The sequence below is a fragment of the Solea senegalensis genome, linkage group LG7, assembly GCF_019176455.1.
Source record: "Solea senegalensis isolate Sse05_10M linkage group LG7, IFAPA_SoseM_1, whole genome shotgun sequence".
NCBI classification, from domain to species: domain Eukaryota; kingdom Metazoa; phylum Chordata; class Actinopteri; order Pleuronectiformes; family Soleidae; genus Solea; species Solea senegalensis.
The window spans coordinates 10,098,370-10,122,834 of NC_058027.1; the positions used below are offsets into that span (position 1 = coordinate 10,098,370).

Consider the following 24,465-nt stretch of genomic DNA (forward strand, 5'->3'; position numbering starts at 1 on the left):
TCAGTTTCACAAAGCCAGTTCAGCTTAACGCTGAGTCAGTTACCCTGGCAACATACTCCACGAACCTAACCTGCTAGCTGGCAGGTTTTCTTCAACAAACCCTGAGTTTCGCTCTGTCTCCTCCTCCTGCTGAGCCTGAAGCAGCTGTCTGACCAGGGCTGGACTGGGACCAAAAAATGGCCATGGCGGCTCACCATGATTATTCATACGATATGCGGAGGATATATGCCCACATTGTGTTGTTTCAAAAATTAAAAAGAGAGTAGCCAGGTTTAAAAAAAAAACACTGCTAGAGATGTCTTTTCAGTATTTAATGAAATATACTGTTTATACAAACAAATAAGACAATTAGGCCTACAGTAAGGCCATACATAAGATAAAGTACTCCTCAAGTGCACCTTCAAGTATGAAAAAGACAGAAAGAATGAGAGAGAGAGAGAGATGCAGAGACAGACAGACAAAGGAAAGAAAGAGAGCAGGGATGAGTTCAGTTTAAATAATATTTAGGTGAACAGAGAGATAATAGCTTATTGTGTACTTACATATGCTGAGATCTTGGTGCTGAGGGAGACGGAAAGCAGAGGTGAGGTCAGATTCATCTTCTACTGGCTCTTCTAGAATTAAAATAAGAACTATTTAATGGACTCACAATGAAAGAAAAAGAACGCAGATGAACTCCACATCAAGGAAGGCAAACCTTCACTCCAAATATGCCCTAAGGGGAGAGAAAGGTGGAGACAGTATATGTTATATTCATAGTATTGATGTCTTCAAAATAATGCAATGATAGATAGTTGCATTCATTACAGTCACTCTGTAAAAGTATAGGCTATATGACCATCCAGGCGGATGTCAGCAAGAACACACAACAACAGTATACAGTACAGAAAACTCACAAATGTGAAGAATGCCTGTGAAGTGCACACCAATGAAAGACACGTCCCTGTGGGACAGAGCAGTCTCAAAGAGAAAGAGTTTGACAGACAAAAACAGTGAGTGATACACATCAATTGCATTATAACAGGACCAATGACTAAAATAAAGAAATAGAGCAATAGACAACAGTCTGATATACATACTGGTTGAGAACATTTTGAATGCCCCCCCGAAGAACATAATCCTCAAGATAAAGATCAAGAACATAAACCTAACAATGATTAATCATCCATTTCAGCAAAGCAATGTTTCACTAATATTACAAAATAATAACTGTAAGCTGTAACACGTGCAAACTATAACTATATGGCTAAAATAACACTGTAAATTGGACACCAAGTCTACTCATAGTATTATTTGAAAACAAAGGCTATAAATGCAATTGTCTCTCTCTCACACACACACACACACACACACACACGCGCGCGCGCAATCTGTCCTTGCTGGGTCTCGTGGGTCTCCTCCTCCTCATCCACCTGAGTAGGTACTTGCACATGTGTCACTGTGCACTCGATGGGACTTCTTCTGCGCTTGATGATGACGCCATCGCCGACGGCCCTGCACCCGCTGCAGCGGTGGAACTTAGCGGCAAATAGATATGGAATTTTAGTGCATTTTGCTGCGTCAACTTTTAGGCTTTTGAGCCTTGTTTCTCCGAGTTTCGCTGCGCTTTTTATCCATACTTCGTTCGTTCGCTCCAACTCCGCCGTTACGCCGTAACTCAAATAGCAAAATGTGATTACCTGTGAAGGAAGGAGGGGAGGGCTGAGAGCTTTCATTGGACTAGCTCGACGTCCTTCAAGAAATTCGACCAATGATGAAGATAAAAATTATTTATAAAAAAATATATACCTCTTTTTTCTTTTTCTAAAGCCCCGGGCCGGCCCACAAATGTGCGATGGACGCCCGATGGCCAGTCTATGCCTGTGTCTGACACTCCGTCTCATTTCCTCATTCATACAGTTAATATCAAAACACGTTCACCTGCCAAATTATCTCACTAATCATGTTTCCAGGGGAGCTCATGTCTCATTAAGGGGGGCTGAGACCCCCCTGGCTCCAACAATGTGACTCTGTGCACATTAATGGCGCACACACCGGCTCGCCTCGTCTCGGCACGATTAGGTTTCATCTCCACTACAAAAAAGTACCTACTTAACGTGGGCGGAGTCATCACTGCACGGCTGAGTGAAACTTGTTTTATACGTGACACACACACACACACGAGTGACTAGTGCCTTTACCCCAAACTTCTGTAGTTGTTGGAGATTGACCCACGTTTTTAGAACTGTTAAGTACTTTTAACTGATCTACAATTCGGCACTGTTCGGCTTGATTTCTGTCCACACGTCTCCGGAGTACAGCCTCCTACTCCACAGACTACAGCGGCAGCAGTCTGTGATGCCGCTCATGAACGCCGCCGCTGTCCCTAAATACACCACTCCACTTTAAATATAGAGGTTTCCCTGGTAGTTGTTGGAGATTAGCCCAACTTTTTTGGATTATTAAGTAGTTTTAAGTGATACACAGTTCGGCGTTGTTCGGCTTGATTTGTGAGTGGGACGTCTCTTCCAGTGACTGGCAGTCTGACCAATCATCACATAGTACCAGGTACTATGCTAGTGGAAACGCTACTTAAACTTGCAGTGGCGTGGCGAGGCGAGTACAGCCGGTGGAAATGCGCCATAAGACTCTGTCATATTGTTTTACCGTGTGTTAGGCTAATAATCACTGTGGACAATATCTGGTACTGTAGACATCATGTGTCAGGTTGTGAAATGTTCCTATCATAGATCCCATCATGATGGAGATTATAGCTGATGTGAATATTTCTGATGCAGCTGGAAACACTTTAACTTCAATGTAGTTTAGAAGTGACCTTTCAAATCTAGCTGCAGACAAAATCGTAATGTGCTTTGACAGCATTTCAGTGACTTCATTGAGCAAGAAATCTTAATGTAAAATGAGTCCATATTCTCATCTTCAGTTTCTATCTCATGCATTTGTCCCCATCAGGTTACAGCTGAATAAATATCAAATCAAATGAAACATAATGGTAGGACTGCAGCATTTCAACAACCATTAATGAATTGAAAGTCTTTTAAATGATTAATGAGTGGATTACACTGTATAAAATGTAATAGTGTTCATTTATTGACTCCTCTCTTCACTCCTGTTTTTGAAGATAAATGTCATGGTCATTGGCATGTGTTAATATTTCTGCTCAACTAGATTAAAATGGAGGCTGTGCTCTTTGTTTACCCGTTGCCATGGTGAATCATAGTGTCAGAGCTCCATTGATGATGGCTTTTTTCATGCTGATCAGCTGTTCTGAAACCTGGGGACTGAAAATGTGTCCTCAGGTTTAGGCAGTACTTTTTTCAGTGCAATGGCCTAATACATAACAAACAAATATTTCACATCCCAAAAATGTGTTGCAATTGATACAATTTTGGTATCTAAATAAGTGAGTAAATCTCATCAATGTCACTGAGATTAAATACAAGTGGTACACAGAAGCATAATTTAGGAATTGCTATCAATATCCAGATCAATATCGACACTGTATCGTCCTCCATCTTCTCCTATCTGCCCAGTGGTCAGCCAATCAGACTGTGGAATCACTGAGAGAAATGAAAGAGTCAAGTGGTGTGACTGCATGGCCTGTATATATTTACCTATGTTTCATAATACATAGATACATAATGGCAGTGTTTATAGGTTTCTAGTTCACAGGCATGCAAATGTAAAACAGGAATGCAGAAAAAATCCAATAGGATATAATCCTAGATCCAGATTCAGATTAAACGGTTGTTTCCAGTGAGAGCCAGTATCTCTGTCCCAAAATCGATATATCGAGTCAAAGTCATCAGAAATTACAGCAGCGTCTTTTTCAAACTCTTGTTTAAATATTGCCGTCCAAGTAATCATAGCGATAGTCATCGTTATTGTTAAAGGCAGAGAACAGTACGGGTGAATGTGTGGGAGTAGCCTTTTCTTAGGGGTGGGTGGATCGATCCAAATATCGATACTATTGATACCAAAGGCCACATCAGTATCGGACCGTTAATAGCAGTATACGATCAAAGCGAAGCCCAGCATCAGTTCTAAAGTTGGCATGATGGCAGAGAGAAACTGTGAGAGAGAGAGTATATTTTAGCAGACTGGTTAACTGTAAACCATGTTCAAATATTAAAATAATTAATTGAGTCTGACAAAATGTACTACTTTGATTACTTTACTATCTGCATTCAGACAATACAATATTACTCACTTGTTAATGAAGTCACTTGTTGTGTTACATTAACAAAAAAGACTATGTGGGGTGGATTCTTGTGAGTTCATCCTCTCCAACATGTGATGTGTTAAACAAACCTGTAGAATGACCCAGTGATGACCCTCACATTTTGATGGGTCAAAACTATGTGTATCATATCAGTATCAATGATACTGGCCGCCATCGGGTCGATTTCAAACTTTGCGGATTCGGTTTATGGCCTGCAAAAACTATTCTGTTTTTTATTGATGGTGTCCGTGTGGTTTCACCCCCTCCCTCTTCCGCCACTTCAGACCGCTGCAGCCAATCAGCGGTGACTGCTCTTTGTGTACCAACACAACAGCGCGTGCCCCGCCGCTTTTAAACCGCCTGCAGCTGCGGGACGAGCAGAGCAGGAGCAGGAGGACAGAGGGACATACAACTACAACATCCACATCCTTACCAGCATCTAGGAAGATCTAACAGAATATGAATCCCATCGGGCGAAGGGAGTCGGTTTGCAGGAGTCTGTTTGGCCCTGTAGACCACGACCAACTGCGCCGGGACCTGAAGCAGAAGCTGAGGGAGATGACTGAGCAGGACAGCCGCCGCTGGAACTTTAACTTCCACACTGACACGCCGCTGCCCGGCAGGTTTACGTGGGAGGAAATCCCCGCAGACTGCGCTGCTGCTGTCTACCAGGAGCCCGCACAGCCGCGGGACTCTATCCCCGCCTTGACCGAGGATGACGGTGGTGATAATGGCAGGCTGAGCGAGCGCGAGGAAGGCGCGGGGACAGATCAGGAGAACTGTCCCCGCATCTCCAACAAGTGTCCCGCAGAAGTGACGCCCGTCCGCAGGAAGAGGTCGCTCTCCAAAACCAGAAGCAACGCACGAATCACAGGTAAAGAACAAGTTAAGATGCAATATGAGTTATGAATATAATGTGTATTCCTACCATAAAACTGTGTTTATATTATGTTTAGAATAGGGTAACTTACAGTTTTTGTTTTGTTTTGTTTTTGGCAGATTTCTTTGCTAAGAGGAGAAGGACGACGGACAACAAAAGCATCCTGATGAAACCTCTTCACACAAGTTCCAGTGAAGCAGCTCTGTGCAAAACTATAAGATGAACATGCTACTGAAAACCACAACAATATTTATATTTATATATGCAGTGTATATTCATGGACTTGTCTTGATTTAATGTATTTTCCTTATTATTTGTTGCTGACTTGAAATTCTATAATTTGGTCTTATTTATTTTATTTATGGACACTTTTTTATTTAATGTTTTTTTTTTCTCAGATGGATATGTTTAACTTATCAAGGTGTTTGTCATTTTCGTCAGTATTTTTGTTTAGTCAGCAAGAACAGTGACACTGTTTTTTTTTTCCCATCTCTTTGATGGTGAAATTGTTATGTACTGAGCTGCGTCTGTGTACAATATAACAAAAAAAAACCCACTATTTTGTCCAGTAATACAGAACAGAACACTTGTAAATACCTTCAAATATTATAATAAATAAAATGTTTAACAGTATTTTTGTCTCTGGGAATCATTAGTGTGCCAACATATGATTCACTTTCATTTTTTTACCTACAAAAACTTTCCATTATCCAGAACACTAAACATTAATTGAATTCCACTCCATGCTGAACAAGTTCAGTTCAGTTCTCCATTTAATTGCTTCCAAAATCCACAGAGGCAATGGTAGAGCAAGTTGTCTTTCAACATAAAAGGTAGTGGGTTTGATTCCCGCCAGTCTACATGCCAATGTGTACTTGGGCAAGAGACCCACATTGTGCTGACAGCATGTGAATGGGTATGAAAGATGTGATAGTGAATATGCTGCACTTAGATGAAAGTGTGAGTGAATGGGTGAATGGCAAGACTGCAGTGTAAAGCAGCTTTGAGTGGTTATCAATGCTAGAAAAGTGCTATTTAAATACAGACCATTTGTGAGATGTCTCTTTGGACAGAAGCAGAAAAATGACACTGAACAGAATTAGTTTTTTAATCCCAGGTGCTCACCCATCCACTTGCCTATTTCCTTTATTTCCTAGTTTTTGCTATAGTTTCCAGTAAAAAAAAAAAAGAGAAAGAAAGAAAAAGAAACCCGATCTGAGATTTATAAGTACCCATTAGTGAAAAGATTTCCATTATTTTCAATATGACTGCAGTCCTGTGAGGAAGTGCATCTTCAGTTTTATGCTGACTATGCGACAGCCACACAGATGAGTACATTTATAAAGTGTAAGTGTCCCTCTGAAATCCACCAAAAGATCAATTTAATTTGCAAGTTTGGCAGTCCAACAAGAAGAAAAAACATTTTTATGTAATTGCATTTTCTAGGAAATATTATGAGACAAGATGTTTTATGAGGTGCTTCATCATCACAGGCCCTAGGACTATACCGTCATTCAATTTCTACCAGTGACTATAAGATAGAACTGCCAAATTAGCCCATTAGTAGGCTCAAATCCCACTGCAGTGTATGCACTCCCTCAATATGGGGGTTTCAACTGTGAAAGATTTTAAGTGGCCATCTGGCCAAAGAGCACAACAATGGCCACAAAGCAGAGTGTGCCATCCATTTCACCTGCAAATCAGTCCTTTGGAGCTGCTCGACCCCCCTCTGGTCTTTCCTCAACTTTTCTCTTATTCCCATTGTCCCTTTTCATAGTCAAAGCAGCCATTATCACTGACATGTGCCTAGTTTAGTTTCACCCCCGCTCATGTTTGCTTGTCTGCCACCGATGCAATGGGACCTGTGTTCATATTTACATATGAGTGTAATAGAAAGCACACATTTTTACAAGTCTGCAGCGTCAAGGACACTTTCGGAATTACAACAGATGATTTTGACACTGTTTCAGTGATTATCTCTGCGTTACAAGTGAAGAAATCAGTAATCAATATCTAATGGGTCCCATGGGTTCCCATTTTAGCCAACCAACAACCTAATTAAACTCTCCTATAGACGAAGCTGCTCAGTATATGATCACTGAATGAAGCTGCCATTCACTACGATCTTATGTCAATTAATATTACTGTTATAATGCTGCTCTAAAATATACTGAAAATAAAACCTGCATGCTCTGATGTACGATAGGAGTTTCTTTTATCACATACATAGATTCCTATATGTATGAAACCAATCAAATCACGTTTATATCTTAGTGCATTTCAGCAAAGAGCATTTTAAGACACTGATTATATATTTGCTTTTTTACAACGTAACTATTCAACTCAGGTTAACAAATATTTTTATTTAGTCAGGAATGACTGTAGTACCCGAAAAAATGACTTCCTCCTGCAGAGAAGAAACCATCTGCACCTTCACTAAAGGAACTCTCCCCTCACCCAGCTCTTGGTCAGCACAAAGCCCAAACACCCGCAGCACACTTAAGGTGGTTGGGCCCATTGTTGTGGACACCAGAGCAGATGGTCATTTGGGCCTTTTCTTCTCTTGACCACTTGTGTGTAGGAATTCGTAGGAACCCCACAGGCTGGCTGACGGGGGAAAGGTCACCATCTGCTGCCCAAAGGTTACGTGTGTAAAGAACATGGTATAAACCATTCTTTCGGACATTTCCAAAAGTCAGTGACGACCACCCCCACCTCAACACAATGAAAGGGAGCATTTATTTGACTGATGACCAAAGGGGGCGGTCCTATTTTTAATATAAACATTTTTTTCTGCATTCTTGCACTGTATAGTTTTTTTCCTACTTGATGATACTTTTTAATTAAAATTTATGATTGAGGGTGATAAAAACTTAGATTTTTAAAGTTTACATAATGGATTGTTTCAAAGTTGCAAATGCCTGATGTAGGTCTACTACAGAACTGTTGCACCAATACATTTGTTTGCTGTCCTGTCACCGCTATCCTAGGCACCTGTCTTTGAAAACAGAGAAGATGGTACCAACTGTGACTAAAGGAGAAAAACACTTACATTTCACTGCATTCCATTTGGTTTGGTCAGATAGTCCCTTCAAAGCTCTGGACACAACACATAAAAACGTCATAATAATAACATTTTATTGCTACAGAAGAATATCTCTCTACAGTCACCAAAAAGTGAAGTAAAACTATCGTGAAAACAGCATTTGATTAAACTGGAACCTTTCAAGTGACGTGTAAGGCCTCTCTTCCCTACGATGAATGGAATATAATTAAAACTTCTAAAACGTACATTTTCAAATGCATAAGATGATGACCAAGGCGTCATGTATTGTGATTTAACATGACGCTGTGGTCGTAGCAGTGTCTTTGGAATGAACCTGAATGCCTTTCAAGTACAACATTTAAACAGAAAATCTCACAGTGAAATCGTTTCTTTGCATGCTGAATGATTTGCTGTTATTCTTTCATGTTATATGTCACATACACATCATGCCACTATTTAGCAGAGCAGCAGCTGCTACATGGGATCGACGCATGTATGGAGAAAGAGAAAGATGTGGATGTGGTCTTCAGGTTTCAGCAGTTCTCATCCTGACTGGGAACAGTACTGAGGGTCGGGTTGTTGCAGGCCGCTGTGCTGGCTGTGTTGGAAGAGAAGGACGGAGGTGATGAAGACAGCTGGTCATAGCTCGGCAGGCTGTCCTGGCTCAGGAGGACATTACAGGTCCGGCTGAGCCGTGGCCTCTGCTTGCCTCCACCTTCGCCTCCTGCAACATCTCTCTGGTCCAGCAGGAAGGTAAGGGACTGTGCAATGTGGTTCAGTGTCTGCTCCATGTGCGTTATCTGTTGAAGGTTAGATCAATCCAAATGTACTCAAACATTGGATCATCACAATATGCACAACATGAATTATTTAACTATATTTGGTGACTTCCACAGACATCCAAAGTTACAGTGGATGATTACCGCAAGATTCTAGAAACACGTGGATTTCACCCAGCCAATCAGCAGGGATCCAGCTACATCACAGGAAGTGATGTCATCGTGAAATTTGACCAATCAGTGGAGACCTGCAACCCTCAACACTTCAGACTGCAAAATGTATGGTCATACAGTCGCTGTCCTGAAGACCAGGAAACACTGTTCTAAAATGTTCTCTAAATGTTCTAAAATAATGTTCCTTTCACTTTGTTTGTGTTTTCTTGTACATTTTTATATATGCTATTTGGATTTGTTTTACCACAGACAGGCAATGAACCATATATGGTACCTTTATGGACCTACTATGAAAATAAAAATTAGAATTTTGTATTTTTGTAAGCATTTCAATGAGTACCCTATAAACAGCCCAATATAATTACTTTACTAATTTACTTTTTAAAATAAAAAAGTAGTGATTAACTTTTCATCCAAATAATTGAATTTGTGAGTTGGGATAGGTTTTGATTTAATGCTTTTATTTTGATGTATTATTTTATTGTGTCGACAAGAAAAAACAATCCTAGCGTTCCTGTTTTTGTGCCGCAGAAGTGGAACAAGCTATTACATTTCTTTATAATTGGATCAACAATTACAGAAGCTACAGGATCTAAAACCAATTATGATAGAATTAGTTTCATGATCCAAAAACTGTTCTCAGTTTCTTTATCTTGAGAAGTGAAACATGCCACTGTAATGTTAACATCCTCCTGAGAGGAGCATGTCCTATAAACACAAGACAAACGAGGCGGTGCCACTCCTTCTCAAATGCAGTAACTGAATAAGACAAGGGAATACTACTTTAGTCGCCCACTGTATGAGTAATGCCACAAATCCCACCTTATCCTCCATCCTGTTGAGTCTGGAGCCAATGGAGTTGTTGCCTTTGTCTCTGGTTCTGTCTTCAGAGGGAAGCAACAGTCAGATAGGACAGCAGAATTTAAGACTGTGGTTAGTTGCACAGTTACCGTAACATATTCTTAATAGGACAGTGGAGTGATTCATTACCCGAGCCTGTCTGGAACAAAGTTATCTTCCCTAAAGACTGGTCCAGTCTGAGAGACAAACAATGGGAGGCTTAAGTCAGAAAGAATACACATTCATAGTGTATTCACTGCTTTTTTGTCAACAACAAAACAAGCCACACGCCATTTATCAATCTATTTACTCAGGAGAGCTAAATCAGTGGAAGCACATGTTAGTTAAGGAGTTTGGTTACCTTCTCTGCAGCTCCTTGATTCGCACCATGAGGTTGAGGTGGCCCTGAGAGTATTGCTCGATCACATCTCGCACGTCATACGGCTTACGTGCTTGCTACGACAGAAAAGTAAGGAACAGTTGCATTAATGTACATTTCACATGAATGTTCTTGTGAAGCATGAAACAAATGATTTTGATTATGAAAATGCATATCACATGACCGTCCATGCTCACTGGGCAGGTGTGAAGCACATAGACTCTGCCATTGATTCATTTTAAAATGTAATCAATATGGAAACAAAATGAGGAAGAGGAAGAAACATAAGAAAATTGTGTTTTACAAAAGGTAAAGATGAGGGTCCTGAACAAAAACTATTACAATTCCTTTGCATTCACTGCTGGTTGTTAATTTGTGGAGTGTCAGGAGTCATATGACGTACTGTATGTAGCTAAGGTTTTATTTTAAAACCAAACCACAGTGCGAATGTAGACCGTTTTTTAAAGGCAATAGGATGATCATCTTGTTGGTTGTGGTTTTGTCAGGAGGGCTGCAACAATTATTCGCCTAATCAATTACTAATCTGCAACTTTTTTGATAATCCATTATTCAATATTATAGTTTTTTTAATAATTAAAACTAGATTTTTCAGCTCCTTAAAGGTGAATACTTTCTGGTTTCGTTGCTCCATAATAACAAAGGAATCATTCAAATCTAATCATTTTGGTTTGTGGCCAAAACAAGACAATTGAGAACACACATTGTGTTCTTTTAATAAACTGTTTTCAGGTCAAGAAAACTACATACAAGGTTAATGGTTTAGTCCTCACAGTATACATTTATTTCATTTACAGCAAAATAATGACAAACATCTATTTTTACAGTATATTCAAAGACAATGTATTGGTTACAAAAACAGCTTCATATTTACCTGAAAATTCCTCTTGGCCACAAGGTAGCGCATTCTCTGTATCACCCTGATGGCTTTGCGGTGTGACTCTGTCAATCTGTGTGAAAGAGTTTCAAAGCAATGTGTTCATAAGACCTCGGAATTTCTCCTGAGGAAATGTAATGAAATTGAGATTGTGGTCGAAAATTGATTTTTAAAAAACACAAGTGTCAGAAATCATATAGCTTTAGAACCCTGCTTTATTATTCCTTTATGAAAGAGGCACCGCTGTGAAGCAATAAAGTAAAGATGGAGAGGTTGACATGGCATTTATATTTAACGAATATCAATTTGGGGTAATTATTCAGTGCAGCACAGCTTCACGGTTGCTATTCAGTTATTGTCAAAAGTCAGTCCCTGATGACTGGTCTGCCTTTGAATTTGACAAAGGAGAGTGGATCGATTTTAGGGGTCTGTGCATTTCTCTGAAAATCATTAACAGAAAGCTCAGAGAGACTGTGGGACATTTAGCTTCTGTTATATTGGATGAATGTTGAGGATATATTAATCACCACGGATAAAGCAATGACTAAGTAGTACGTGTGGTATACATGTGTGTGTGTGTGTGTGTTGCAGTGGGCAGTGAGGTCTTTATCATATCTCGTTGGGTGAATTAGAGATGTCTCACAATAAACTTTTCACAAGCAATGCAAGTGGCTGTTTTTTAAAAGCACCTTTCAGAGCATTCATCATGAAATATCAATAATGTGCTCAGCGAGCTATTACAGAAATCCATTTTCCACCCAGAATGTGATGCATGTGTTTATGTGGTGGTGATAAAACCAGAAATAGACAGAGTGGCAAATAGAGGGACACGGGTTCATTCTTTAAACTCTTATGACAGTTGTTCAATTCCACTAAAAGTGATGTTTGAAAGGAGAAATGTACTTACTTCTAACACAGTATGAGAAAATGTTTAACGCCAACTCTACCTTAAAGCTGTAATCATTTTAAAATAAGGTTAGTCACTTTCTTTCAGGGATTCCAATGATTTTGACAATAAAGCATTAGCTAAAAGACAATTATAGTAAAATACAGAGGGATAGTTTTTAAGTTACGCATTGTTTTCATGTTACCTTCCTTAGGCCACTGGACTGGCATCTTCATGACGGCAACAAGACTCATGAGGTCATTAAGTTCAGTGGAATTACTCTTATGTTAGTGATTTCCATAACATACTACACCATTGATAAAATACGTTCACAAAACTTAAAACTTATTTAAATGGCTGATTTCATTTACCCGCAGTTGTGAGTGTTGCTGAACTGGAATTCAGATGACAAATGGACACATGAGGCTTTGAACATGAGATACACACAGCTGTGTGTTTGGGCCGTTTGCACTAGCAGCTACTCACAGGAGAATAATTACTTTAATGATGCCATTTAGCTTCTTCAGTTTTAGGTGCATTTAGGTGCATCGTGTTTGCTGGCTCACTGTCACATTGCCCCGAATACAAGAACTGAACAGAGCTCTTGTTAATGTGATCAGTAAAACCTTTGCTGTTGCTCCTAAAGCATGACAAAAATGGCTCTTTGACAGTTTGAGTGACTTCTTTGATTAAACTACATGGTATGATGACTTTTCAGATGTTCATTTTACAGAAGCCTTGTCTTTGGCAGCACATTTGTCAGGCTCCTTAAATGTTCTATTCTCTTGCTATGGCTAACAACTGCAGTGGTAACACATAATGGCTCGATTTAGCATGGGATTCATTGTGGTTTTGCTCTGTGAGAACAGCTGGTTGCATATATTGGAGCAAGCAGAGCACAGAGTGATCTTTGCCAACAATGCTGCTGCATGCAGTTCCTACTCTGCATCATTAACCCACAGAAAGATAGTCTCATGGGGCGAAACTACTATTCCATTTGTTTCACTACTGTACCCGTACATTACACTGCAGCTACTCAACAGTCATTCTCTTCATATTATTGTCATTCTCTCATTGTGCAAATGTCTCTACAAGTGTTTTCCTCACTGATAGATCATCATTAGGAGCATTCTGGGGTGTTGCACATAACAAAGGTGAATTAAAAATTCTTACATTCTCTAACACACTCCGTGAAGTCACATATGAAGAGAGATGGCAGAGGTGCAGTGAACTCACTGTGACACAGAGGTGACAGGGGTCAGCTCACTGTCTCGTTCTGACTCCAGTTCCAGGTCGTCTGCAAAGCTACAATTCCTCTGGAGGGGGTCAGGGGACTGGACATCCAAAAGGCCAGGGTTTCTTTTTACTGATGTTCACACACACATGCACACAAAGAGAGAGAGAGTCTGGTTTACATGACTGCAGAAGAAATTACACAGACTTAATGGGAACTTGCTTTTTGTCTTCATAAGGAAGACAAGCCCCCATAATGTGACCGTGTAAACAGATGTAGGTCCCCACAACATGAGTCATACATGGAACTCACACACACACACACACATACACAACAAGCTTATTTATTATTAGCATGGGCACATACAAATCACAATAAATGTCTGAAATGCATTAAGAATGGCTTCTGAAAATCCCCACTGATTTGATGGCTTCCTCACTGTGGGAGCTTTGTGACCTTGAGTGACCAGTAATTGTGTCCGTCCATGGCTCAGATTTGGTGTATGACATATCATTTTCAGATAGGAAAACACATCTGAGTTCACAGCCACAGTTATCTGGCCAGTGATGAAGAAGGGTAATAATATCAAGTTCTTGAATCACACATGTTGATATAAAAGGCATGGATCTATGAGGAAAGGATTATTGGCTTTATTTGCAATATGTTCTTTTCTTCTTCTGAGAAACCTGAGCATTTCATTTTGAGAAAAGAAAAAACTAACACACATTTGAGTGGCAACAGCCAAGTCTTGCACATGCCATAGTCAGATTTGAGTGTCATTCTCAAAAAAAAAGCATTCAATTTTGACCTTTTCAATTCCGTCGTCACACACTAAACATAGCAGCAAATGTTCATATATCTGTATTGATAATTGAAACTGCAGATACACTGTTTTGAAGGTAGAGCAGATGCTAAATCTATTAAATCACTTTTGTAAAAACATATTCTTTATCAAGTTTGTGTTTTCTGTTATATGATTCTCATTGTTTTTAATGTTTTATTGTATTATTCTTTAGAATTATTCCTTGACCTTTAATTCAGTCGCACTAAATTCAGTTTTATCCATGTGAATCGCTTTGGAACTCTACTTTGAAAAGTGCTGTTTACACAGTTTATATTTTCTGTATTATCATTTCTATTACGTGTGCTGACAGGTTAACTGATTGAAGAACTTATCTATCAATTTCATGCTCCACCACACATATGGATCTAAGGAGGAATTGTTGTTTAGCAACAGCTTTAAACTCAAGTAACTATTATAAAAACATTCTTTCTATGACAAATACCATCTTGGACATTTCTACTCCAAGTACCAGCACTTCAAATCCTTGAAACTTTAAAGTTTGCTCTTCATCTGACCCAGTCAGCCTGCTCTCTCTCCCTCTGGGGAGGAAGACAAGAGCATGGAGGTTACCTGGAGGAGGAGAGCTGAACTGAAGGGAAGATAGAGACGTCCAAGACTGCTGGTGATCTGAAGCACACATGAAGAGAAACACAGCAACGATGATGACATCAAATAGTGTCCATAATAACAACTGTGATGTTATTCACTGCAAGTTTATTTAGTGAATTAGTGACTGTCAAGGCCAAAAGTGAGTCTACAGGTACATTTATAGTTGAGAGTAAGACAGGAGAGTGAGTGTGCTATGAGGACATGTGCAGGACATGGACACTAACAGCAGCTCACCACATCCTCCCAGAGAGTGGGATCCTGCTGGACCAGACAGCAAAGAGACACAAGCAAAGACATATGGGCAATTTAGATAAAGATAAAATTGAGGGGCAAAAATAAAAGAGTTCATCAAGAGTTCATCAAGTTAATTTAATTACTGGTGTCTGATAATCTTTGCTTTTATGTAGATCTTAAAATACTTAATGTTTAAACCTAATCTTAATCTAAATCACCCAATCTGCAGGACCCTTAATAGTACTGTAAAATCGCTTTTCACCGCTGCTGTAACTGACTTGATTTACAGTTTCTGTGTAGTCTAAACCTAGATTCTTACATTTATGTGACTGAATTTCAAAGGCTCGGGTTATATTTTTATTCAAATAATTTCAGAACTTAATGTTAGCTGACATTGCAATGTGGGAATCTAGTTAAATGATTCATAGTTGAAAGCAGTATGATGTGGATGTTAGATGTGCAGAGCTACAACATGGAGAATCTATTTCGCTTCAAATAAGAAGACACCAACAAAACACATTTACATATCTTAAAATAAGCTCATTCGTCAGCTCTCATTCAGGAAGCAAACACTGTCGCTCTGAGCACACGGAACTGCAAAATGCTAACAACAGAGAGTTTTACATCAAAGTTTGAATAATATTTCTCAGATAAACTTGTATTTTACTATAGAAAAGTGTGTTAGCATTTAAATGTGCACTAACTGTGGTCAATGAATGAATGCAATGAAAAGTGATTCACATAGAATTCTGTTTTGCTGTGAATAGTTTTGACAGTTAGCGTTAGAAAAACAACGTAACCCCTCAGCCAAATGTAGTAGGCTGATTTCCCCATAGACCACATAGACCAACGTGAAACCTAGAATCCTATAGGCTTCACTTTTCAAAGTCCAGTTGTATGTCTATGGTTTGTGACCATGGAATATGTTGAACCAACTGAAAAAACTCACGTTTTCACCTCAAAAACCTCAATTTTCACTGAACGTGATCAGACATGCACATGTGTGGGCAAATTACAGTATATGTGGCTGCTGATGATGAGCAAGTGCAAAGCAAAACCACTGCATGGCATTCATGGAGCTAGTCAGCTTTTCAGGTTATACACGTGTAGATTAATAGTACGTGACTGTAAACTACAGCGAAGGGGGGTATATGCTCAAATTAGGTGGTTATGTTGTTTGTGCACAATGAAAGCATTCATATTTGTCTCATTTTGCAAGAGTCTGTATTCAAGTACATCATGTCATTCATCTGCTTTGAACAGAGTATCCATTAATGCCCTCTGTGCAGCATTGGTAAACATAATAGTGACAGTGTTTTTATTTTATTCACATGAATCCTTTCAAAAAGCTTTACAAATTAATGTGAAGCCCTGAATAAGGGACACAAAAAATTGAAGGACAGACATACACGACAAATGTCAGTTAAGCTTTTCTCCAAACAGTTTAAATAGTTCTGATGTCATGGATCATTTGTCCAACTTACAGAGACAACATTTCCTACACAAAAGCCACAATACTCAAAAGCATAAAATCATGACGTTTATCTGTCGGTCCCTATCCAACATGTTTCATGGTCACAAACCATAGACATGAAAACGGACTTTGAAAAGTGAAGCCTACTGGATGCTAGGTTTCACATTGGTCTATGTGGTCTATGGGGAAATCAGCCTATCTTCCATTTTATCTTTTTCAATAGCTAACAAGCACATAGTCAAAACCCTTCACAGCGAAATTCTACGTGAAGCAAACTGTGAATCACTTTTCATTGCTTTCACTCAAAATTCATTAATTGTAACCACAGTTACTGCACATTCAAATGCTAACACATTTTTCTATAATAAAATACAAGCTTATCTGGGAAATATCATTCAAACTTCAATAAAATGTCTTTTATGTAAAACTCTCTGTTGTCAGTATTTTGTAGTTCAGTGTGCTCAGAGTGACAGTGTTTGCTCCCTGAATGAGAGCTGTTGCCAGTGTTGTGGATGAATGAGCTTATTCCAAGATATGTAAATGTGTTTTGTTGGTGAAAAGGAGTTTTGGAAGTGAGATGAACTGTTTGAAAAAGTAGCATCAATACTGGCCAAAGCCTGGTGGCAAATGAAAAAACTGTGAAGTTCTCAATTGCTAGTTTGCAGGTCTTCTTCATTAGTACACATTCATATTCTAGCGATTTATCCTCCACACGAGGGCATATCCCAGCTGACATAGGGCAAAAGGTGGGGTACACAGAGACAGACAAGCATCCATTCTCACATTCACCTCTATGGTCAGTTTAGATGATTTGTACATTTTGAAAAATAGATAAAGCATGACACACATGTGTGGACACCAGTGTGACTGAGAGCTGCCTTCATGATATTTCCAGTTTCAAAAACTGACGTGGTGCCGGTCAAACATTCAATCTTGAGCCTTTAAAAGTTCATTTTACAACACATTACATTATTTAAGATTCAAATATCCTCTTTACATCCTTCTCAGCTCTTTATTATTGAGCCAATAATACACAACATGTTGTGTGTTGACTTTTGTGGATTCAGCAGAGCACTACTGGAGTTTACACGCACAAATGCAAACTCATGTTTTATTGCTGCAGTGTGCTCATCCATCTTTAATGTTTAGACTTCATGCTGTCCCCCCTCCTGTGGCTCCAATCCTACAACTGAAGTTAATATCAAACATCCTTTTTTTTTTTTATTGTATCATTGCTGAATGTGTGGTTTGCTGCCTGTGCTGCATTAGTCATTTCTCTCTCTGCTTATGTGCATCACCAGTGACACAGTGAGATTTCGTGCTAAAACAGTGTCATAGTGAGCCCAAATGATGACAAGGAACCCAATAGTGAGTATACAGAAAAAGTGAGTGCTCAATATATTTGTATCAGCAGAAAACCAGATTCCCAGAAGTGGCTCCTTATTAGCAAAGTGAGTCCAAATCACGGAGCTGTTGCCAAACTAATAAAAACTGAGATACACACTGTCCTCACTACTCCTTTTTAGCGTAACGCAAGTCACGGTTTGTGTTATATTTTGCATGAAGAGACCATTTGGATTTTTGGGCCCTGCAGTGGAGAAGTTTGTTGTTATACAAGTATATGCCTTGCAATAAAAAAAGTTTTATGTAAAACATACTGTAAAGTTTTGCAGTACCTGTTTCCACAGTGCTGTAAACATCTGAACTGAGCTCCTTCCCACTGTCAAACACAGAGTCAAAGGTGATGCTGGGAACTGTGGGAGAAGTCAGACCATTGTCCTTGTCAGAGCTCTTCATCTTCCTCCTTATCTTCACCTGCCCAAGAAATGCAAACATCTCAGCTCACAGGAAATATCTGTTTCTGTGGAGGAACACACTGAGGCTGTTTGTTTGACATCTGAACATAAACAACTATGTTCACCTTGTGTTGAAAACAAAATGTTAAATAATCATGTACATAATGGTCAATAGTAATTTCTTTTCCCATTTTTTTCAACATATTATTTACACCAACACTGCCAGCATACACAGTACTGTGGACTGTAAAACATTGACCTTTTGACTTATTTCAATGAGGGTAGAATAAAAAAGGGAATCATCTCAGTTATCACAAACCGATTTCTTAGTCTTGGGGGTGGACAAAGTGGAGGCAGGGATGTTGGATCTTTTCCTCAAAAACATCTTGAATGTAGCCGACTCATAGTTCTCAATTGCAAAACATCGCCATGATGTCTGAGGGTGCAGAAAAATAGAAAATGTCTTAGTTGGAAAGGACACATTTCATGCCAACACATCTGCCATGCAAGAAAGAAGACACAGGTTACATATGGTAAAATGATGGATCTCAATAATGGGGCTCTGAGACGGTGCTGTACCCATGCTGTATTCTGGTTCTATATTTTTTGTATTTTTCATTTTTTTGGTTGAATACCTGAATGAGACAGGCAGCTGCAGGGATCTGTCTATTGAAGTGTTTCTGTCTTTGCTTCTGCTGCACTTTCAAGGCGAAGCCTGAGCCCAGGATTCCCTAAGTGAAGCAGCACAGCACATTTTCTGCTCATTAATTCAGATTTAACGATGCTCAGGTGGCAGCATGATCGGAAAGACAAAAATACACACAGAGTTAACCAAAATGAATTGAGGAATAATGTGCTCCTTCATGTTGAAACATTTGCCTAGTCACAGAAGTTTAATGAGATGTTAATTACTTAACAAAACATATACAGTGTTCAACAACATTGAAATGTAAAGTGGTGTCTTGCTTTTCTGAATCATCACTAATTGACTCTGATAAAATGAATACACTCTGTTATGAATACAGAACAAAAGTACATTGCTTCACATTTACAACTGTTAATCTTTTACTGTTACTACTGTTAATCTTGTCCATATATCAAGTTATAAGGATATAATATATATATATATATTATATTGCTTTGATCACTGGCAATTGGATTGGAATCATAAGCATACATATGGTGTAATAGACATTTTTCTCAGCAGATATTTGTCGACATTAAATGTAGAAAAATAGCAGGACAAACACAGATTACCAATAACTTTAATTAGGGTTTCACTGCAGTCTTAAGAGAGTCAGGTTACATGTTTCCAGTATTTCCTGAATGTGTTCCAATAAAGAAACTGAGAAATAATTACACTGTACTGTCATTATAGTATTGGGAAAACAATAAATGTAATACCTAAGACTTCTGCACAATATTGTATGTAGGAAATGTATTGAGGAAACATAGCAGCACATTTCACTCACTCACTCACTCACTCACTCTTCTACCACATGAGGGTTGTGGGGGTTGCTGGTGCTAATCCCAGCTGACATAGGGCGAAAGGCAGTGTACACCCTGGTCAGGTCACATATACAGACAAACAACCATTCACTTTCACACTCACACCTACAGTCAACTTAGGCTGTCCAATTTTCCTAATCCCCAAATGTGCCTGTTTTTGGACTGTGGGAGGAAACCCACACACACACACACACACACACACACACAGGGAGAACATGCAAACCCCATGTAGAAAGACCCTGTTCCGACCGGGTGGGGAACCCAGGTCTCTTCCTGTTGCTGAAATTCTAAAATGAACCAAATAGGTTTAACGTTTATAATAAATAAATAAATAAATAAAACAGACGGTGGTGTATGTGTCTGTGCATGAACACTGTGTAATACCAGGTTTAAGTACAGTATCGATTCATGTTTTTTTATGCTTTGTGCTATTTTTATTTAATCTTGATTCTTTTTTTTCTTTTTTTTGATTTTTTAAAATTTTAACTTGTGTGATCTTTATTTCTGGTACTTACTGAGTCTGATATGGAGCAACTGTAACAAAAAAAACCTTCGGGATAATAAAAGTATTCTGATTCTGATGTAATTTGTCAAATCTGGCAACCTGCATGAACCATGCTCACGCAATGTTAGGAACAGCTATTACTATGCCGAAAACTTTAGAGAAGGATTGATTATTTGAACACAACACACAACACTGAGCAGATGTAAGAGCCTCAGCCTGAAGTAGACCATGTTGCAGTTCAGTGATGTTTCGTTCTACTTACTGCGGGCAGAGCAAAGAAAGAAATGGCAAAGACTGAGAAACAGGATGCAATGGTCTTTCCAATCCAGGTTTGTGGCACTTTGTCTCCATAGCCAATGGTAGTCACTGTCACCTTTAAAAAAAAAAAGTGAATTGGTAAAAGAAGCTTTATTCTGGCAGTTTATGTTAAAACAAGCGGCGGCTGGGTTTGGTCGTTACAAGAATTGTCTTCAAAATATTTGTCATTGGGACAAATTATCAACAGAAAAGTCTATCCTTAGACCTTTCAAGTATTTATTGATCAGTAAACCTGTAAACCTTGTTTGTAGATCCTCCATGCTGCGTGAGGCACAGTTGTACTTGGAGCTAAATCTCGGCACAATACACATAAATACACATCATTTACACAGAAATAAATATGGAAGACAGTGTGAATGTCAAAGCCAAAGTCCACAGTAATCTTAATCTTTCAGCAGTTGTTGAGACATTTCCTTCTCAACCAAGACTGAATGTTGTGACGCCACTGCAGGAAAAATCTGGTCACCAAAGACTTGAAGGTACCGTCCAGGAGGACAATGTAAGAGAGTAATATGCATATTATTACTGATGAGTGTTCTTGACATGTAAATTATTTTAGGCCTCAGACTTGACAGACAAATACTAATATGGTTACCATAATGCGACCTCAACTGACCCAGTTACATCTCCATACACTTATACTGTAGACAGTAAGAATATGTGGTTTTTCCTACTTTGCAATGCTGGAAACTTAAATTGATTTCAGGAAAGTTGCATTGACTCCGCTGTGTATGTGTGTTTGCATGTGTCTTTTAATATCATATCCCCTGAAGTTTGCGAGAAGCAGAGTGGGTGGTGACTTACTGTCTGAAAATACATTTCCATCCCTTTTGCCCTACACTTGTTGTATTTGGTGATTGTATTTGCAGCCCACTTGATGCGCACAAGGGTTTTGACACAACTCCTACGATAACAACAACACAGAGAAACTACAGTCTATAGTTGACCTTTTACTTGCCAAATACAACAAATCAATGTTTTAGGCAAAACCATCCTTTTGGCAAGATGGCAATGCTACAAAAACAATATTTCAAAGATTACAAAGAAGTATCTTTTCATAAATACTGGTTCATGACATGAAAAGTTTTAAATTTAAATATAGAAGTAAGGCATGTCGTTTTAGTGCAGAAGGTAACTTATTTGATTAACATGTCTTTCTGTTATGGAATATGGAAATGTAGTTAATAGGAATGCAGCTGCCTCACCGCTTAAATCTGTTGCAGGCTATGCTATCCTCATAAATGTGGATGGCCTTAGAGAACACATCACTTTTAACTGTGTAATAAAGCTGAGCAGCAGTCAGTGGTCGTGCATTTTATTACTCTACAAAGCCATTCTTGATCAACTTTCTGGGAATGTAAAAGGACTTTTTAACGATAGATCAGCTTTGCACAGCTCTGGACTTATGTCGGTCTCAGAAACAGTTAGTTTTAAATCTGTCAACTCACATATTTAAAAGTCTGCAGTGCAGGAGCTTTCCGTCAATTTAAATCCTATTTTGACATGCGGAGAAGTGTGAATACTCGTGTTTTCTTTCTGTATCTGTTGTCCAACATGTTAATGCCCTTGTCTATATTTTTGTCATGGAAGCAAATGATAACTTTTAGGAATGCACTGATACCGATGCCAGTATGGGGTGCGATGCTGCCCTCTTGTACTCGAAATACTAGTCAGATACTGCTGCACCTGATACCACTTTAAGTATCTTCAAGTGAGCTGACCAGGTGTGCGGCAATAAGTGGATGTGTCACAATTTCAGCTGTTTGGATATTGGACAAAAGTAGAGCAGACTGCAACCTGTGCTCTGCTCGACTGTCAAGAAAAGAAGTTATTTGATAAAACAGCAAAGACTTGACACCAAATAATAAGTATTTACCGTTAATTCTGTTACTACACTGTTGCACACCTAAAATTCTTCTTATCCCAAAGTAAAAACTTGGAAATAAGAGGTGAAATATTGAGCTCTTCTCTTATATTTATAATTTGTTTTCAGTGAACATCAAAAATAAAGGAACTTTTTGAGGGGATTGTAAATGTATAAACAGCAGAAACAGTATCTAATATTGTATTTTGTTCACAGTCAAAGTAGATAAATCAGATAAAAGTGGTATTGGTGAATCTCTAGTAAGTTCCCTTGCTTTTACAGTTTATATATAAACTGTAATAAGTTTACATTTGCAGAGACAGAAAATTAGAGTAAATATAATTTCCTTTGAAACATAAGGCAGTCAATTCAGTGTTATTATTAAATTATATTAATAGCCGAATCAAATTCTCTTACTGGAACTTATGTCATGCGATTATAAACAAACTTAATTTCATAATCATAATAAAAACATTCTCACCACTCCCCACCACAGAGCATCTGCGTAGTTTCCAAACTCAAGAGAGCCGTTGCTATCAACTGCGTCTTTCTCTGCTAGGTAGACAAAGTATGAGGAGAAGATCAGGCTCAGGAAGCCAATGTATAAGGTAGTGATCAGCTCCTGAAACACAAATGCAAAAAAACAACGACCGCAGAGTAAATAAAGGACAAACTAATAACTTGACACTGTGTGTGTCATCTAGTGCGGCTGTGTGTTTGCTAATAACATGACATATTAGTGTGAATATTCATGTACATGTGCTGTGGACATGATGATTTTAATCTTTTTGTAAGTATTCTGTCTTCTCTGCTGGATTCACATTCACTTCAAGCTTAGTAGCTGCTCATCATTGTGGTAGAAGGATGTGGTAATGAAATGCAAAGCCTGACATCATTCTACATTTGGGTTATTATGAACGAATCAGACAACACTGAACAACAATGAACAATGCCTTAATCATTTTTTCAATACTTTCTGACTTGGTGGCCCCGTTTGATACGACTCGTGGCATAAATCTTTAAAAAAAAACGGGTCAAAAATAAACAATTCATAAACGTGCAGACAAACATTTAAACAGGGGAAGAGCACATTTACATGCAAGCAGGCACTTGTTGAGACAGTGTGCAGGGTTTTGAGGCATTGCAGATTCTGAACATGAAATGAAGAAATAATGCTCTCAAAATGAAAGACCATGGTCTTGAATAATGATAGGAGTGAAATTCCACAGGGAAATTGCAGAGAGCCTGTTACACTTACATCTAATATCACTGCTCACAAGTAATAATTCTTTGGAAATAATATGTTTTAATGCATTCAGGTACATCACCATTAAGTCACAACCAAAGATTTAGTAGAAGTGGAAGTGTTGCTGCTATTGCTACTGCTGTGACCCAGCGAACGCATTCAGGAGACATTTGCTTCCCATCTGCAAATGAGGACCAACTGAGCACAAGCAGCGGAATGCTTCTCAGTCACTATTCATCCCGTCATAACACGAGGAACATGAATAGAAATAATAAATAATCTAAATGCACTGACTTCCATGGCAAAGGCTGAAGAAAATACTTAAGTTCTGTGATTCTGACATAACAACAACAGTCAGTTAATCACCATGGAACACTAAGTGCAACAGTGTCTCGCTGGGTAATAGCAATTTGACCTCTACTGTACTGACAGTCCTGAGAGTACACACTGCATTTCCCTGAGGGCTGTTGGGACTGTGTGGCTCCTGAACATACATTATTATCAGTTTGTGGCCAAAAAGACTGCAGTGCAAGAAGGGAAGAGTGAGAAGCATGAACAAGGATTTGTGCATTTGTGTGACCAGTGTGGCTTATTAAGGCCCATCCAAAACCAGCTGTAGTGCAGTGCATAATTAGACAATTAAACACTCAAATAGTTGGCAGCAGTCCTATTTGTGGGAAACACAGGTGTTCGTTAATGGAGGAAACATTACATGAATTCAAAGTAGGAAT

At 38.9% G+C, this 24,465-nt stretch overlaps 2 protein-coding genes and 1 long non-coding RNA gene across 4 annotated transcripts in view; 1 reads left to right on the forward strand and 2 right to left on the reverse strand.

Moving 5' to 3' along the window:
- Positions 1-384: 384 nt before the first annotated feature.
- LOC122772734 lies at positions 385-1,325 on the reverse strand. 2 transcript variants are annotated; one of them, XR_006360810.1, is made up of 4 exons: positions 897-1,325; positions 650-715; positions 543-561; positions 385-398 (listed from the first exon to the last, which is right to left on the reverse strand). It is a non-coding gene; the product is annotated as an uncharacterized LOC122772734 (long non-coding RNA). The 2 variants fall into 2 exon arrangements; XR_006360809.1 differs by having other exon boundaries at positions 650-1,325.
- A 3,274-nt stretch (positions 1,326-4,599) lies between these two features.
- cdkn1ca (cyclin-dependent kinase inhibitor 1Ca) lies at positions 4,600-5,735 on the forward strand. The gene is made up of 2 exons (XM_044030972.1): positions 4,600-5,096; positions 5,222-5,735. Exons 1-2 carry the CDS (start codon positions 4,682-4,684, stop codon positions 5,323-5,325), a joined length of 519 nt encoding a protein of 172 aa, XP_043886907.1. The 5' UTR covers positions 4,600-4,681; the 3' UTR covers positions 5,326-5,735.
- Positions 5,736-8,226: 2,491 nt separating this feature from the next.
- kcnq1.1 (potassium voltage-gated channel, KQT-like subfamily, member 1.1) overlaps positions 8,227-24,465 on the reverse strand; it is a 34,082-nt gene continuing 17,843 nt past the window's right edge. Inside the window, exons 6-17 of the mRNA XM_044029608.1 lie at positions 22,970-23,110; positions 20,569-20,679; positions 18,928-19,023; positions 18,612-18,728; positions 18,173-18,311; positions 14,750-14,806; positions 13,338-13,467; positions 11,213-11,288; positions 10,303-10,397; positions 10,092-10,138; positions 9,924-9,985; positions 8,227-8,948 (exon numbers count right to left, since the gene is read on the reverse strand). Coding sequence (XP_043885543.1) covers positions 8,682-8,948; positions 9,924-9,985; positions 10,092-10,138; positions 10,303-10,397; positions 11,213-11,288; positions 13,338-13,467; positions 14,750-14,806; positions 18,173-18,311; positions 18,612-18,728; positions 18,928-19,023; positions 20,569-20,679; positions 22,970-23,110 — 1,338 coding nt within the window. The 3' untranslated portion in view covers positions 8,227-8,681. The remainder of the gene's footprint in view (positions 8,949-9,923; positions 9,986-10,091; positions 10,139-10,302; positions 10,398-11,212; positions 11,289-13,337; positions 13,468-14,749; positions 14,807-18,172; positions 18,312-18,611; positions 18,729-18,927; positions 19,024-20,568; positions 20,680-22,969; positions 23,111-24,465) is intronic.

Coding starts and splice junctions, on each gene's coding strand:
- cdkn1ca (XM_044030972.1), top strand. CDS start 4,682: ATGAATCCCATCGGGCGAAGGGAGTCGGTTTGCAGGAGTCTGTTTGGC. Junction 5,097..5,221: donor AAGCAACGCACGAATCACAG/GTAAAGAACAAG, acceptor TGTTTTTGGCAG/ATTTCTTTGCTAAGAGGAGA.